This window comes from Micromys minutus (assembly GCF_963924665.1).
Source record: "Micromys minutus genome assembly, chromosome: 11".
Classification (NCBI taxonomy): domain Eukaryota; kingdom Metazoa; phylum Chordata; class Mammalia; order Rodentia; family Muridae; genus Micromys; species Micromys minutus.
The window spans coordinates 31,435,889-31,450,220 of record NC_137980.1 but is presented as its reverse complement, the minus strand read 5'-3'; the positions used below and the strand labels follow the sequence as shown (position 1 = coordinate 31,450,220).

The following is a 14,332-nucleotide window of genomic DNA, read 5'->3' as shown; positions in this document are numbered from 1 at the left end:
GAATACATCTCTCAGAGTTGGCCTGTGCCTTTGCTATCTTCTATCTTCTAAAGCAAATATGGAAGCAGTGGCCTTTGATCATTTCCCCATGTGATGCCTTGTTGAGGGAGGATGGATTATTTACTTGTTTGAGAGGCTTTCAGCCCTTAAAGTATTTATTCAAAGTACTGCACCCAGGGGCCTCCATCTATGCCTGTATAGGATTCAGATGACAGGATCCTGGATGCTGAGCCCGAGTCTAATGAAACATTTATTGAGGCGCCTGGGAAGGAATGGGTTTGTTTTGCATATGGGCATAATGCAATATGTGGCCAGAAAGTGGCCTGTGGCTGTTTTAAGACTTGTGGCATAGGTTTTGAAAACTTAGTCCATTAAGAGCTCACATCTATGTACCCCTCCTTCATGTCTGGGCAGACTTCCGTTTCCATCAATAGACTAAAGCAGAAGTGATTTTAGACTATTTCCATGAGTTCATGCAGAGTGGTTCAGCTTCTACCTCATTATCTAGAACCTTCTCTTTTGGATTCTAGTGTTGCTTTTGATGTATCTAGGCTAAAGACTCCAAACCGTTGAGGTAGCAAGCACAGGCTAATGACAGTAGTGTTTCACTGGGAAGTTCTGGCTCAGGCACTCTGTAGTGTAGACCCCTCCTCTTCCATGGTTGCCTGTCTAATTTCTGGCACAAAGGATCTGGGAGACAACATGATGCTTCTTGGTGAGTGCTCTAAGTTTAGGGATAATTTATTAGATGTGTACAGCAATGGGCAGTAGTCCAGGCAAAGCATTACAAGTAAATTAGAAGTGTAGCAAATATTCAGGAATATAATAAGTATTTAAGGCCAATGTGGGGCTTTGGGAACAGTGAGCAGTTGGTGTTTGATATAACTGTAGAATCTTATGTGGATGAGACAGTGTGTATTAGTGCTCCTAATATGGTGTCTGACAGTCAAGATCAGGTTAAGAAGCACATGCACACGTTTTTTTAAGTGGCTGTTCTCAGTGACCTGCTACTACAAGTATTTAGATTGAATGTTTCAACATTTCAAATGTATATATTGAAATGACCGATGAACAAGGACGTGATTTATTGTTAAAGTCATGCAAACATAGGACTCATCATTTCCTTTCTGGATTTTAGCATCCTTTGTTTTAACATCCTTTGGACATTACTACTTAGGTCAAAATTAAGAAGCTATAATGATAAAAGAACCGACCCCACATGGAAAAGTCTGATGAAGAAAAAAATAATATTATATCATAGAAAAGAGAATCTAGAAATGATTTAATGATTAAAAGGATGATGGCTTTTCACATATGGGAATAACTTCCCATTCTTGTGCATGTGTGTGTGTGTGTGTGTGTGTGTGTGTGTGTGTGTGTTTAATTCATCAATTTTAAATGTAGGTCAGTTCAGTAGCACATTTAATTTTAGTGATGATTAATGCTTTTTATATACCAAAGTTTGATCAACTATCTTTATTGCAGAGACTTAACTCAGAATTTTGCACACAGACACCATTGACACACATGGTTCAGAACTGAACAGTTATTAAGGCCGCTTTAATTTCAACAGAGAAAGTAACAGTAGCTCCCATCTATGCTGCAGGACCACTTCACAGACACAGGTAGGAATGTGTCTGTAGACACCACTTTACCTAGCCTTCTTTCTACAAGAAGATGCTAGTACCCAAAGGCAAATTTCTTCCCAAGGTCACAGAGCTAGAAATCAAGTTGAGATTAACTGATAATTGGGTCTCACATATCCTCCTCTTTATAAAAAAATACATTAGATCATGTGTGGAAATTATATATGATATGGCCACTCACAGAAAACAATTAATCTCTAAGGTGTGTTTTAACTCTGTACGTGTAGAATCTTTTCTTTTCAATTACATTAAAGAAACACTCTTGAGAAAATCATTGCTACTATAACTGTACAGTCCTAGTGGCCAGCTAATATATCAATTTTCTACCTGCATATGTTGGTAATTATAAAATATATACATGGAAAAGCATATAGTACATAGAAACCAAATGCAAATAAGGTATGTCTATACTTTAGAAATTCTTAAAGCATGTTATATTAATCCTATTAAAAAATGGCTTTTCTATATACAATACATAATCTTTTTAAAAATCTACCCCATGAAGCAAAACTCTTTGGTTCAGAAAAGTACTCTAAATGTGTAAATATAATTTCTTAAGGATGCACTTTCTTATTCTGGGCTTTGCTTATCTGGCTTAAGTCTTCAGGAGACAGACAGCTGACTTTCTCTAAAGAATGAAAACATGACTGTGGAGTGAATGGTTTGCTTTTCACATAGAATATTATCATATGAAAATACAATCAGAAGTGTGAACCACACAGGAATCAGGATATTGTTTTTCATCATCCAGATTAAGAGACAGAGACATATGCCTTCCTTTTGGAAGGAAGGGTGGAAGTGAAACTCCTACAAACACCAGGAAAACTTTTAGGGACAGGTGTCCAGCACACTCCTCGTTGCTTCCAGTTTGGAAGATTGCTAAGAGGAAACAGGACAAGGCCAGATTCTGGGTGTTCCTTTTTCTTCTAAAATCCCATTACCCAAATCAAGTAGCCTGGGTTATAATTATATACAAGACACAGTTGTCTCCTTCAAGCAAAGCCGTTACCTCTGCAGTGATTAAAAATCTTAGCATTTGCCAATGGACTCTCATTAAAAATCCCACATGGTCTTTCTATGCTTTGGGCTTTCACTAGTAGCAGTAATAACAGGATTGAACAAAATATCTCAGAGTTCGCAGGAGCCGGCAACTTCAGCCATCAGGGTCTGCTATGTTTAGTCTTTAGTGGAAGAAAATGTCCTTAGAATTTTATTCCACTGACTTTTCTACTTTGATAGTGGAATTTTTTTTTATAACCTAAGGTAAAACCTTCCCAAAGGTTCATCATTTACCCATACTTTATAAACTATTTCTAACAGAATTAAAAAAAAAAATCTCTGCAGTATTACAACTGGCCAAAGGAAAAGAGATGGTTTTGCTTTATTTTTTTCTATGTTATTAAAATGATGTGATTATCTGATTTGATTGACTGGCCTTTTTAGTCACCACTAAAAGGCACCACTCACTAATATCCAAATGCTTCATTTTTTCTTGATGACATCAGAAAATATATTAGTGTATTTGTAAGTTGAAAGAAAATGAAATTCATGGTGTTCTATTGACTACCAAAGATATCTGGAAACCACAATTTGAGGATGTTGCATATATCTCTGGGGTCTGTTAAGCCCTGGAGAGATTCTTCTAAAGTTGTTCAATAGTCTTCCTTCTATCTGGATAACTTAGATGCTCAAGAACAAAAGCCATATTAATTTTATTAGGATTCTGGGCAGGAGAGTCTGATTTGGCGGGAGCAACCGATTTCAGAGAAAACTGTGCTATGCCAACAAAAGTGGATTGGACCATGGAAATGGAAAGGGACGACCTTTGACATCTGAGACAAGTACAGAATGGAATACAGGAATCATTCACAGCATCTAAAGGAGATGTTCTCATTCAGAATCACATCCGGCCACTCTCCTTCCCTGCCCATCGGGTTTTTCTTTTCTGTAATTGTCTTCCAGGAGATCTAACGATGCTCTGAAGAAAGAAATAATCAGCTCCTGTCACTGATCCTCACAGTCCTCTTCTGGGCCAGGGTAGCAGTGTTTTTCTTCTGTCAGAAGTCTTTATCCCAGCCTGACATTTCATCCGGAGGCACCCCCTTTTCAGGAGGATACTTGTCGAAGTAGCTGTGATCTATGGGGCCACTGAGCTAACGGAGACAGGACAGAACAGAGGTGAGGACCAAGGGGATGAAGCACAGCAGTACATCCAGGTGAAGCCTGCTCTCGCTGAGTGCTGATTTCACACTGGAGCCTACTATACATACTACATACTACACATTACATAGAAAAGATGGCCAGTCTTCTGCATTGTCACAGTCTGCATAGTGAGATCACCTCATTAGAAGCAAGTGATTTTATTGTTGGTTACATGTGTCAGGAGCTATGCAACATGACTAATTATTTTCTAAAGAATAGATGAAATATCCTGTATCAAGTTAAGGAATGTTTTCAAGACAAATATGTCTTAAATATTAAAATTTATTAGAGTTCCTTTTACATTTAAGTTTCTTTCCAGTATTGAATTTGGATAGTTACTATATCCTTGTAAGGTGTGCAGAGGAGTAAACAAATGGATAATCCTATATCTTAGTGTTATCACTAAGAAAATTAAACGACTATGGCATTAAACTACTTTGCAATCATGGTTTGAAATCCTTTACTTAAAGCAAATTACAGAACACCTAGTTCTCCTTTTAATGGAAAATAGTTTTATAATTGGCCATGATTCTTATCTTTCTTTAAATGTCCTATATTTCAGTTTATTTTTCCTATTTCTGAAATAATAGTAACACTTCTTATAGGTATGGTTATAATTATATTTTAGTAGCACGTGTTGTCAGATGGCAAATAGATTACAACTGTCTTCCTGTAATTAACAATCAATTACATTTCATCTGTGTACCCAAACACTTCTAAAGACTGTGGTACTTAAGTGATACTGGCATCCCATTAATTCCTGAGAGGTGACCTCAGTGCACATCGCAGAGACAACTCTATTATTTTATTTGTGTGCCTTCTTTAGCATATGCATGCTTGTGCATGAATGTGTGGGTTATCCTGCACACTGCCTGTGTGTACACCTGCCAGTGGATGACAGAGACTGACTCAGTTTCGTTCTACCTGACATTTTGAGACAGCGTCCCTCACTGAAGCTGAAGCTCACCACTGGAGAGTTCCAAGGATCTTCCTGTCTGTCTCCCCAGCATTAGGATTAAAGGCACACACTATTTGCACAGCTTCTGACGAAGGCACACACAACACACACTATGTGTACTTTTCCCACTGAGCCCAACCACAGTACTTCGGTCTCTAGATCATAATTAGCAGGACAAACTCACCTAATAAGGAGTATTTTTTAAAATCTAAAATCTCTTATGTACATGCTGTCTCTCTCTCCCCTTCTCTCCTTCCCTCCCTCCCCCTTCCCTCTTCAAAGCTTATTTTTAAAAACTAGTTTCTAGAAACCACTTGAGGGAGCGTTCTAGCAAATGCCATACCTCTCTTCGTAAAGGTGATGGAAGGCTCCGTGCTTTCAGCCCCTCCCAATTAAAACCATTTAACCACCTAAAATGAGAAAAATACGGAGGATGTTACACAATCCATGGCTAGCATGCTAGAGTATATCTATTGATCCATAATGTCACTCTGTACCTTCCAAAGTGCAGCTGAATTTAACAGGGAAAGACATTTCATAGTCAACCCATGACTTCTGGGCACTCACACGGTTTTCTGGCAACCACTGAGATGTTTCCTGTCATACTTAGGTTCAGAACTTTTAGTGTCTCACCTCCTCAGACTTTCAGAACTTTATTCCCATCTGTGTACAAGTTTTATTTTATTTATTTTATGTGTACAAGTTTTCTTTTCACCTGCACACATGCAGGCTCGTGCATGCATTCACCCTCTTCTGACCATACCTGTCTCAGAAAAGGGGATACAGTTCCCTTGAACCAAAATTATAGATGGTTGTGAGCTATCATGTGGGTACTGGGCACTGAATCCAGGTTCTCAGCAAGAGCAACAAGGGCTCCTAACCACAGAGCCATCCAGACCTGGAGGTTCTCAACCTTCCTAATGCTGTGACCCTTTCACATGGTCCCTCATGTTGTGATGACCCCCCAACCATAAACATATTCCGTGACTATCTCTTAACTGTAATTTACTACTGTCGTGAATTGTAATGTAAATATCTGTGTTTTCTAATGGTCTTAGGCAAGTGCAAAGGAGTCACTCAAACCCAAAGGGGTCGTGAGCCACAGATTGAGAATCAGTGCTTTCGACACTATCCTTGATTCTTAATTCACTGAGAAAAAGACAAAACAGTACATAAGTCCAAAGACCCATAAAAAATCATCCATGATCCATCTTCAGCCCATCTGCACTCCATCCCTGCACTGTCTTCTCTCCTGAGTCACGAATGGGCTTCCTTATCGTCTCCACGCTGCTGTCTCTGCTACAGGTTTGATGACGTCAACTCTGGCTATTGGTGTGGTTCTTCTGTCCTGTCCTGTCATTGCTCACTTATCACACAAAATGACTTGATTTTACAACAAAGCACATCCTGTAACCCAACTTCCTCTCCAACCCAGTGTGCGTCTCTCCTTCACTCTGCTGGAACAAGGCCCCCCAAGAAGGTTCTTCGTCAGTCCATCCAGCCATTTTCTCCTGAGCACTCTAGAGTCGGTTTTGCTTTCCTCCACTCCACCTCCTCTAGCATCTACAGAGATTCAGCAGCAAAGTGAGCTATAGTGAGCGAAGTGTGGGAATAGTGAGTCAAGCTGACGGCTGGGATTTCTCTTATTCACATCGAGATCATTAATGTAAAGGGGCAAGTCTGATCTTCAGCATACGTGTCATGGCAGACATCGGGAGGCCTCCCTTCTCCCAAAAGATTGACTGCGCTGACTCTTGGAATCTTACAAAGAACATGGAGGGAGGATACTCTCCTCCTATTGATCATTAGTTATTAGGTTGTTGGTGTTCTTTAGCCGGGCAGCAAACACAGAAAGACAACTTGTCCCAAGTATAAAAATATATATACTGTTTTTATCTTGGTAAGGTGGTAGACAAAATAAGTAAACAACAAGCTGTTGAGTTATGTTTAGACACTAATAAGTGCTAGGAAGATGGAAGAGAACAGAATGCTGGGTGGGGCTGTGATGGGGTGAGCTTGGAAGGGTTGCTTCCAAGTGGGGTGGTATTTGAAGAATGAAGAGGAGAGAGAAGCCACACAAACTTCTACAGCAAGAACCTCCCAGATGGAAGAGGCAGGAGTCAGCTGAGACACACAATGTAAAGAGAAAACAGGGGAAAAGATATCCAGGAATCGGAAAGATCATTAGGGTCAGAGACAGCGAGTCAGTTGTGCAACAGGGCACTTGTCCATATGAAACTCATGGCATCTGTGACAGAGGGCAGAAAACCTTCAAGAGCCAAAACCAGGAGGAGTCCAGCATGGGGGGGGATGGAGGGAGGGAGGGAGGGAGGAATGGAGGGAGGGAAAGAGGGTGGGAGGGAAGCAAAAATCCCTTCAGCTGAGAAGGTAGTGGCAAATGGTAGCTTCGGAAAGACAAAGTCAGTTTTCTTTAAGAGTATGAACCCCTTAGGTCAACCCCACTCCAGGGCAGGTCCTGCCAAGAAGGGCTGGGAAAAACAAATTAGAGTTGATGGGTTTAAAGGAGTGGAGAAAACACAAAGTTGGGTGGGTAAAAAGAAGATTTGAGAGGGGTCCTGAGGGGTGTATGTGATCAATCTATAGTGTGACATTCTCAAAGAGTCAAGTAAAACATGGTTAAAAACAAAAGTAAATCATAAAAGACAAAGATGGCAAAGAAACAGTAGAATTCCAGATTGTGTTAGGGTGCTTTGTTGGGGTTTGGGGCACAGTAAGTTTCGGTGTGATAGAAAGCCATTACAAAATGCCCAGGAACAATCTGGTTCTTGAAAGGTTAACTGCAGCCATCTGGAGCGTGACCACAGGGGGGCACAGCCCTATGAGTGGTGGTGGCTAGGGACTGGAGACCTTTAGGGGCTTGTCGCTGGCTTCTTTCAGCCATACTAGAAGCCAAGTCTCAACCCTTCTCACACAGCCTTGCCTCCCTTCAGAGTTAGATGAAGACTCCTCTGGGTACATATTTATGCAGGATCTTATTAGCCACCAAAATCCGAAACCACTTTTAGCATAACGTGCAACGCTCTTGATTACTGGTCTAGTGATTACATTCTAGCGAGGAAAATGGCCTTGCACTTCTTAGGGTACTCATTGCAATTTGACCAACATCAACATTTGCTTAGGGTGAGTGGCCATTCCCCTAATCCCGGTCTTCTGTGACAGGCTGTGTCCTATGTAATGCAGGAGGCAGACTGCGTTATATGCAAGCAGCACACGGTGATAAGTGAATGACATTCAGCCAAACTGCACTGACAGGGACATGACAGGAATTGCTCTCAGGAGATTTATAGGCTCTGTTCTCAGATGTCATGGTAAGGTGTTTGGTTTATCCCCTTTCGGAATACATAATTACATCCATCCAGGTTCGCCAGCCTTTTCTTGTCTTTGGGAGAAAAGCCCTGTTTCTAGGTTAGCTCACAAACAGGGGAGTGAAGATGATTTAATAAAGGACACACAAGCTGGGCACACTTATAGAGTAGATGCTATGCCTAAACATACTTTCCTAAGATTTATTTATTATACAATATATATGTGTACACACACACACACACACACACACACACACACACACACACACACACACTGTAGCTGTCTTCAGACACACCAGTAGAGGGCATCAGATCTCATTACAGATGGTTGTGAACCACCATGTGGTTGCTGGGATTTGAACTCAGGACCTCTGGAAGAGCAGCCAGTGCTCTTAACTACTGAGCCATCTCTCCAGCCCATAGGCATACTTTTAATACAAAGCTAGAATGAAAAGTTTTCTTTTAAAAAATCATTTTGTTTTACAGAGAGCAGTGATGCTCAACCTTCCTAATGCTGCTACCTTTTTAAAAAGTTCTTCACACTGTGGTGACCCCCAACCACAAAATTATTTTCGTTGCTACATTATAACTATAATTTTGCAGTTATGATTAATAAGGTAAACATTTGACATTCAGGATATCTGATTTGCAACCCTTGTGGGGGTCATGGGCCAAGTCTGAGAACTGCTGATCTAGACTAATACACATAGACATCTCCCACCCCACCCCCGCCGCACCCTCCCCCCCCCCCCACACTGAGCTTATCCCATAGCTTGGTAGCTTAGAAAAAAAGCTCCAGGAAAAGAGAAAATTAGGATGAAATTCTGTTTTCAGTTCAGAGAACACCATGCAATCTGTTGTATCTTGCCAACTGTTGGCTGCCCTCTGCCTCTGAGGCTGTGTGTCATAGAAGGAAGCCTCTTATTACAGAGAATGGACCAATCAACCTCACTAGAAGAAAAAGCCAAATCACATCAATGTGCTAGCCATCTCACACAATCTGCCTGGTGCATTTGAATGAGCCTCAGGTAAAGGACAGGGACAGGATAAGGCTGGAGCTTATTGGCACTTATGATCACTTCTGTTTTTCAACCACTCCAGAGCAAAGCATGACAAATTCTTAATTAAAATTGGGGATGGGGGAGGGGCAATAGGATAAGAATCACTCTAATTGGTGGGACACTTGTCAATATGAATGGTGCATTTATATGTCATTTTATAATGAGAATAGAAGAAGAAGAAAAATTGAATTTTCAAACAAATAATGAGCGTTTATCTCTAAGTGTTTCTCAACCTTTAATTGAAGGCAACCCAGAGAATGACAAAAAAGGAAGTATTACAAGCGCTTTAATGTCTATGAAGTTGTAAATAAGTCTGTCTTGGGTCTCCCCCTCTGACTCTCCCCCCCCACACCCCGCTTTCTTTCTAATTCACCCTATGGGAGAGCTTGGCTTCACAAGGGTGAACACGTGGCTTTATTGCAAGGGAGATCATGAATTCATGCAGCAGGGCTGGCAGCTTAGGTTTATTTATTCATTTACTCATTTTGCAGTTAAGGAGGACAAACAGCAGCGACATGCCACCTTTTGTGTCCAGGCTGCTGATGTTCCCCTAATTCCTCAGAGAAAAATACCGGCAGAGCGCAGGGGGAGTGGAGTAGGGTAATGCATGGGTTTAACATGCACGGAAGTCCTGATTTCATCTTGATTCCCGGCCCATCCACACAGAGACATCAGCCCTCAGCCGGAGAGGAATAAAACATTAGAGATGTTTCCGTTTTTGAAAGTGAACACATCAGCATCTTCAAAGGCTTACACTAATAAAATTCTCACATTTACATGTGGGCCATCAAAGTATAAGCACACGTGATATTTTTCTCTGTGTCGCTTATGAGCAAGATGAAAACATCCTGAAAATTCTAGGGCATGCCAAGGGTTGATTATAAAATCTTAAAGGTTCGAAGTGCCACATTTGAATATTTAATCAAATTAGAGGGGATGCCGAGGAAGTTATCAGGAGTCCGAGCTATTAAAAGAGAATGCTGAATCACCATGAGATGATTACGAATTGTGGGTCTGTGCAAATCAATGGACTTCAACGGAAAAGTCAATTGAGGTTTCAGAGCTTAGGAAATCATTCGAGGAAAACTATATTGTAAACAAAGATGTAGTTTTAGTTCAATCTGAGATGGAATAGGGATGACTTACAAACTGGGGTGACTCACACACTGACATAAACTGACAGAATTTAAAGATACATTAAATTAAAAAAAAAAAAGATTTACCAAACAAACATTTTAAGTAATACCACAGTCAACTGCTCTCCTGGTCTTGGGTGCTGAGGTTCACAGTTTGACATCTTAAGAGAGTGCTTTATTCACTACTTGCTGCAGTAAAGGTTTTAAGGAGTCAGGATGCGGTTTCTATGGGGGAGTTGTTTAGACATTAGCAGGCCTTAAGGACTCTGGCGCCAGACCCTGCCTCATAGTGCACAGCATGTAAAGCCAAGGGCTAGAGCTGCAGGATTTCAATTACTTCTAAATGACCTGAGTCATTTCTCTGTCCCCTGGAGATGTGACCTCCCGAACTGCCCAGAAAGCCATTAACACTATCTCAAACAAGATGCAGAAGTCCCCAAACCTTGTATGATCACTAGCTAGCAGGAGCCTTGTGAACCCAGTGTCCTTCCTATAAAATAAAACCCAAGAGAGCTTGTCAGTCTCAACAGGAAAACACCCCTCAGGAAAGCTATCTGTCTGTTCGTAGAGCATGCCTACACATACAGGCAGAAGCAAGGATCCTGCTGGCCACTGTCTGCTCTCACAGTGACATGAGATGCTCTCTGTTCTGCAGTGGTCCCTTTGGCCGCTGCACACTCTTATCCCTTGATGTCCCACTTCATTGGGGAGTAATTGTTCCCTATCTTTTATACTACACTCTGTCTCTTGTGAATCCTTTTAATGGAGGTATAGGGACTGAGGACCTGAGTAAGGCCAGAATAAGATCCTGCCATAGTTCCCATTAAATGCACCATATAAACCTGCCATAGTTTATACTTTTACAGCACTGTAAAGTAAAAACTCATTAGTCAGTGATGTTTAATAATGCGTTAAGGTGTATCTTTCTCTTCTACATCTCTACAAGAATTTATTCTGCTCTATTTACAAATGCAAAACCAAAAATATTATTTAATTCTCTTACGGAAGCCAGGATAATAATAATAATAATAATAATAATAATAATAATAATAATAATAATAATAATAATAATAATAACAATAATAATAATAGATGTAAAATTGTTTCTGTGATGAATGATGTGATTTTATAGTTTTTAAAATAACTTAGCTCATTCTTGCCATAAATTTCCAGTATTAAGGAAGGCATATGAAGACCTATTTGGGCAACAATAACTAGCAAAATACAAAGAAAAACTACCCTGAAACACCCAAAAGTTGAAAGCCTGTAACTGATCATGGTTGTCTTCTGAGAGAACGTGTCATGGTCATCTCAAACACTGGTGGCTATATGACCTTGATACCACATAAGGTCAGTTGGGAAGAGGGAACCTCAACTGAAAAAATGCTCCCCACCAGATTAGTCTATGGGCAAGCTGTAGGGAGCACTCCTCCACGGCCTTTGCATCAGTAACCCCCCCCCCCCCGCCCCCAGATTGCTGCCTTGAGTTCCCTGGAGGATGAACTACAAGCTGTAAACTGAAATTAGCCCTTTCCTCCCTAGGTTGTTCTTGACCATGGTATTTATCACAGCAAAAGAAACTGTATCTAAGACACCGGCTTATTGTATATATTTCTGTGTTTAGCTCAGCCATGAGGAAAACCAGTACCTGTGTTTTTTAATGTCGTTGATCCCATTCTTCAGATTCCCCAGCCTTTCTGTTGGGTTCTGCCTAAAACAATTTATGGAAGAAGATTATAATAACAATACACGAGTGGTTTTATATTAAAGAGTAATGTTGTGTTTAAATTCATTCACTCAATAGCTTTCATTAGACCCTACTGCAGGTCAGCCACTTGACCGTAGGGAGAAAACAAAGTCATGGCCCTTCCACGGAGTGTCCACAGTGGAGTGTGTGCATACCTCCCCAGTTCTTAACATGACCTGTGGGCAGACTGGGAATAAATACTAGCTTGCAAATGTAGTGGCAAACTCTGCTAAAATAAATACTGAGAAAGGTGTTAGGGTTTCATTTACATCTAAGCCACAGTCTTAGAAGTGTGTAGGTATTCCTATTTGCAATTTGCAAACTAGGTTTGATGTTCTAGATTACTAACTTTAAATTTTTCAGAAAGAAAAAAAAAACCATCTTCAAAGGTGGCGTAGGGGCACAGCAGTACAAAGGAAATCTCTGGAAGTCTCCAATATTTCCCCTCAAAATAATGTTTTCAATAGTAAGCCAAAGGCTGAATTTAATTTAAAAGAAGACTGGGAAAGTACAATTCATAAAGACTGTTAAGGGCTGGAGAGATGGCTCAGTGGGTAAGAATACCGACTGTTCTCCCAGAGGACTCAAGTTCAAGTCCCAGCAACCACAGAGCAGCTCCCAACTGTCAGCCCCAGGAGACAGTGCCCTCTTCTGACTGCTATGGACATGCACACAGTACAGAGACATACATGTAACGAAAACACCCATGAACACAAAATAAAAATAAATAGGCATCTTTTCTTGAGAACTGTTAGAAAACTAAAAAGGAAGAATACCACGGAGCTAGAGATAAGGCTCAGCTCAGCGGTTAAGGGAATTTGCTGCTCTTCCAGAGGAACTGTACTGGAACCTAGCACCCATGTGACAGTTCACAACAGTTTATAACTCCAATTCCAGATGTGATGACATCTCCTAGCCTCCAAAGGCACCAGGCATGCACCGGTACACAAACATACTTGCAAATGTTCTTCAAGAATAATGTTTTAACTTATAAACTTTCTGCAGACGCCTTCACACTTCCTCTACTGAGAGGTGTTGCTCACGGTCAGTCTCACCTGCAAAGCCTCCGGATCAAATCCTCAGGCCGCCTTGTTATCTTTCTGGGGAAATCCATTTTCTCGATTCCTTTGAGAATCAAATTGTAGGTCATCATTTGGTCTATCCCAGAAAAGGGAGGGCTGGAAAAGACACAAAATAAGACACACTTCAGTGAGAGTCTGGGAGGCTTTGGGAACAGACTCCTCTTTTCCCACTTCTCTTTCCATGCTTTTCTGTCTCCAACCCTCCCTCCCTCCTCAGTAACTTTACATCAGATATATATGTATATTGTGGAAAGCCTTCAACCAATTTCCCACCACTTGACTGTTACACAAAAGTAATGTCAAGCAATGGTAATCCCTAAAAAAAGATAAAAGGAGAGAGGGGGAAAGTGGGTGTGATGTCTGTGTGTGAGTGTGTGTGTGTGTGTGTGTGTGTGTGTGTGTGTGTTTGTGTGTGTGTCTGTGTGAGTGTGTGTGTGAGTGTGTGTGTGTGAGAGAGAGTAAGTGTGTGTGGGAGTGTGTGTGTGTGTGTGTGTGTGTGTGTGAGCATGTGTGTGTGAGTGTGTGTGTGTGCATGTGTGCATGCCTTTCTCTGTGAATGTGTGTGTGTGTGTGTGTGTGTGAGTGTGTGTGTGAGTGTGTGTGTGTGAGAGAGTAAGTGTGTGTGGGAGTGTGTGCGTGTGTGTGTGTCTGTGTGAGCATGTGTGTGTGAGTGTGTGTGTGTGCATGTGTGCATGCCTTTCTCTGTGAATGTGTGTGTATGTGTATGTGTGTGTGTGTGTGTGTGTGTGTGTGTAAAGGCAAGTAGGAAAAGCCTCTTCTCTAAGCTGAAAAAGGAGAAGCCTTAATAGACTGAGGGAGCAGATAAGACATAGAGTTGCTTTGTTTGTGGTCACCGAGTTCTGAGACAGGAAATGCGAAGGAATGTGTCAGGAGTGGGCAGTGTACACGGTAGAGTGAGTAAGCTTCAAGGGACGTGAGAGATTACAGCCCATGTTATGTATCCTGTGGGCTACAGTAAGGATCTGGGCCTGGATCTGAGTCAGTGGTAGAACTTATAGCAATTCCAGTCATCTTTATACAAAAAGGAAAGTCTAGTATGGGGTGAAGCTGGCAGGCTGACTGTGGGAAGTTGTGCTGAAGGAACTGAAATAGACATGACTCTATCTCATTCATGGACTATACCAACTATGTCCCTTTATCAGATTTATATGTT

At 41.2% G+C, this 14,332-nt stretch overlaps 1 protein-coding gene across 2 annotated transcripts in view; it reads right to left on the bottom strand.

Annotated features, from left to right (window-relative positions):
• Positions 1–3,703: 3,703 nt before the first annotated feature.
• PRKG2 (protein kinase cGMP-dependent 2) overlaps positions 3,704–14,332 on the bottom strand; it is a gene marked incomplete at both ends in the record, with an annotated part of 84,472 nt that continues 73,843 nt past the window's right edge. For both annotated transcript variants that reach the window (XM_080925131.1, XM_080925130.1), the window contains 4 exons: positions 3,704–3,799; positions 5,150–5,216; positions 11,978–12,040; positions 13,132–13,254. In XM_080925131.1, the coding sequence (XP_080781257.1) occupies positions 3,704–3,799; positions 5,150–5,216; positions 11,978–12,040; positions 13,132–13,254 (349 nt within the window). The remainder of the gene's footprint in view (positions 3,800–5,149; positions 5,217–11,977; positions 12,041–13,131; positions 13,255–14,332) is intronic.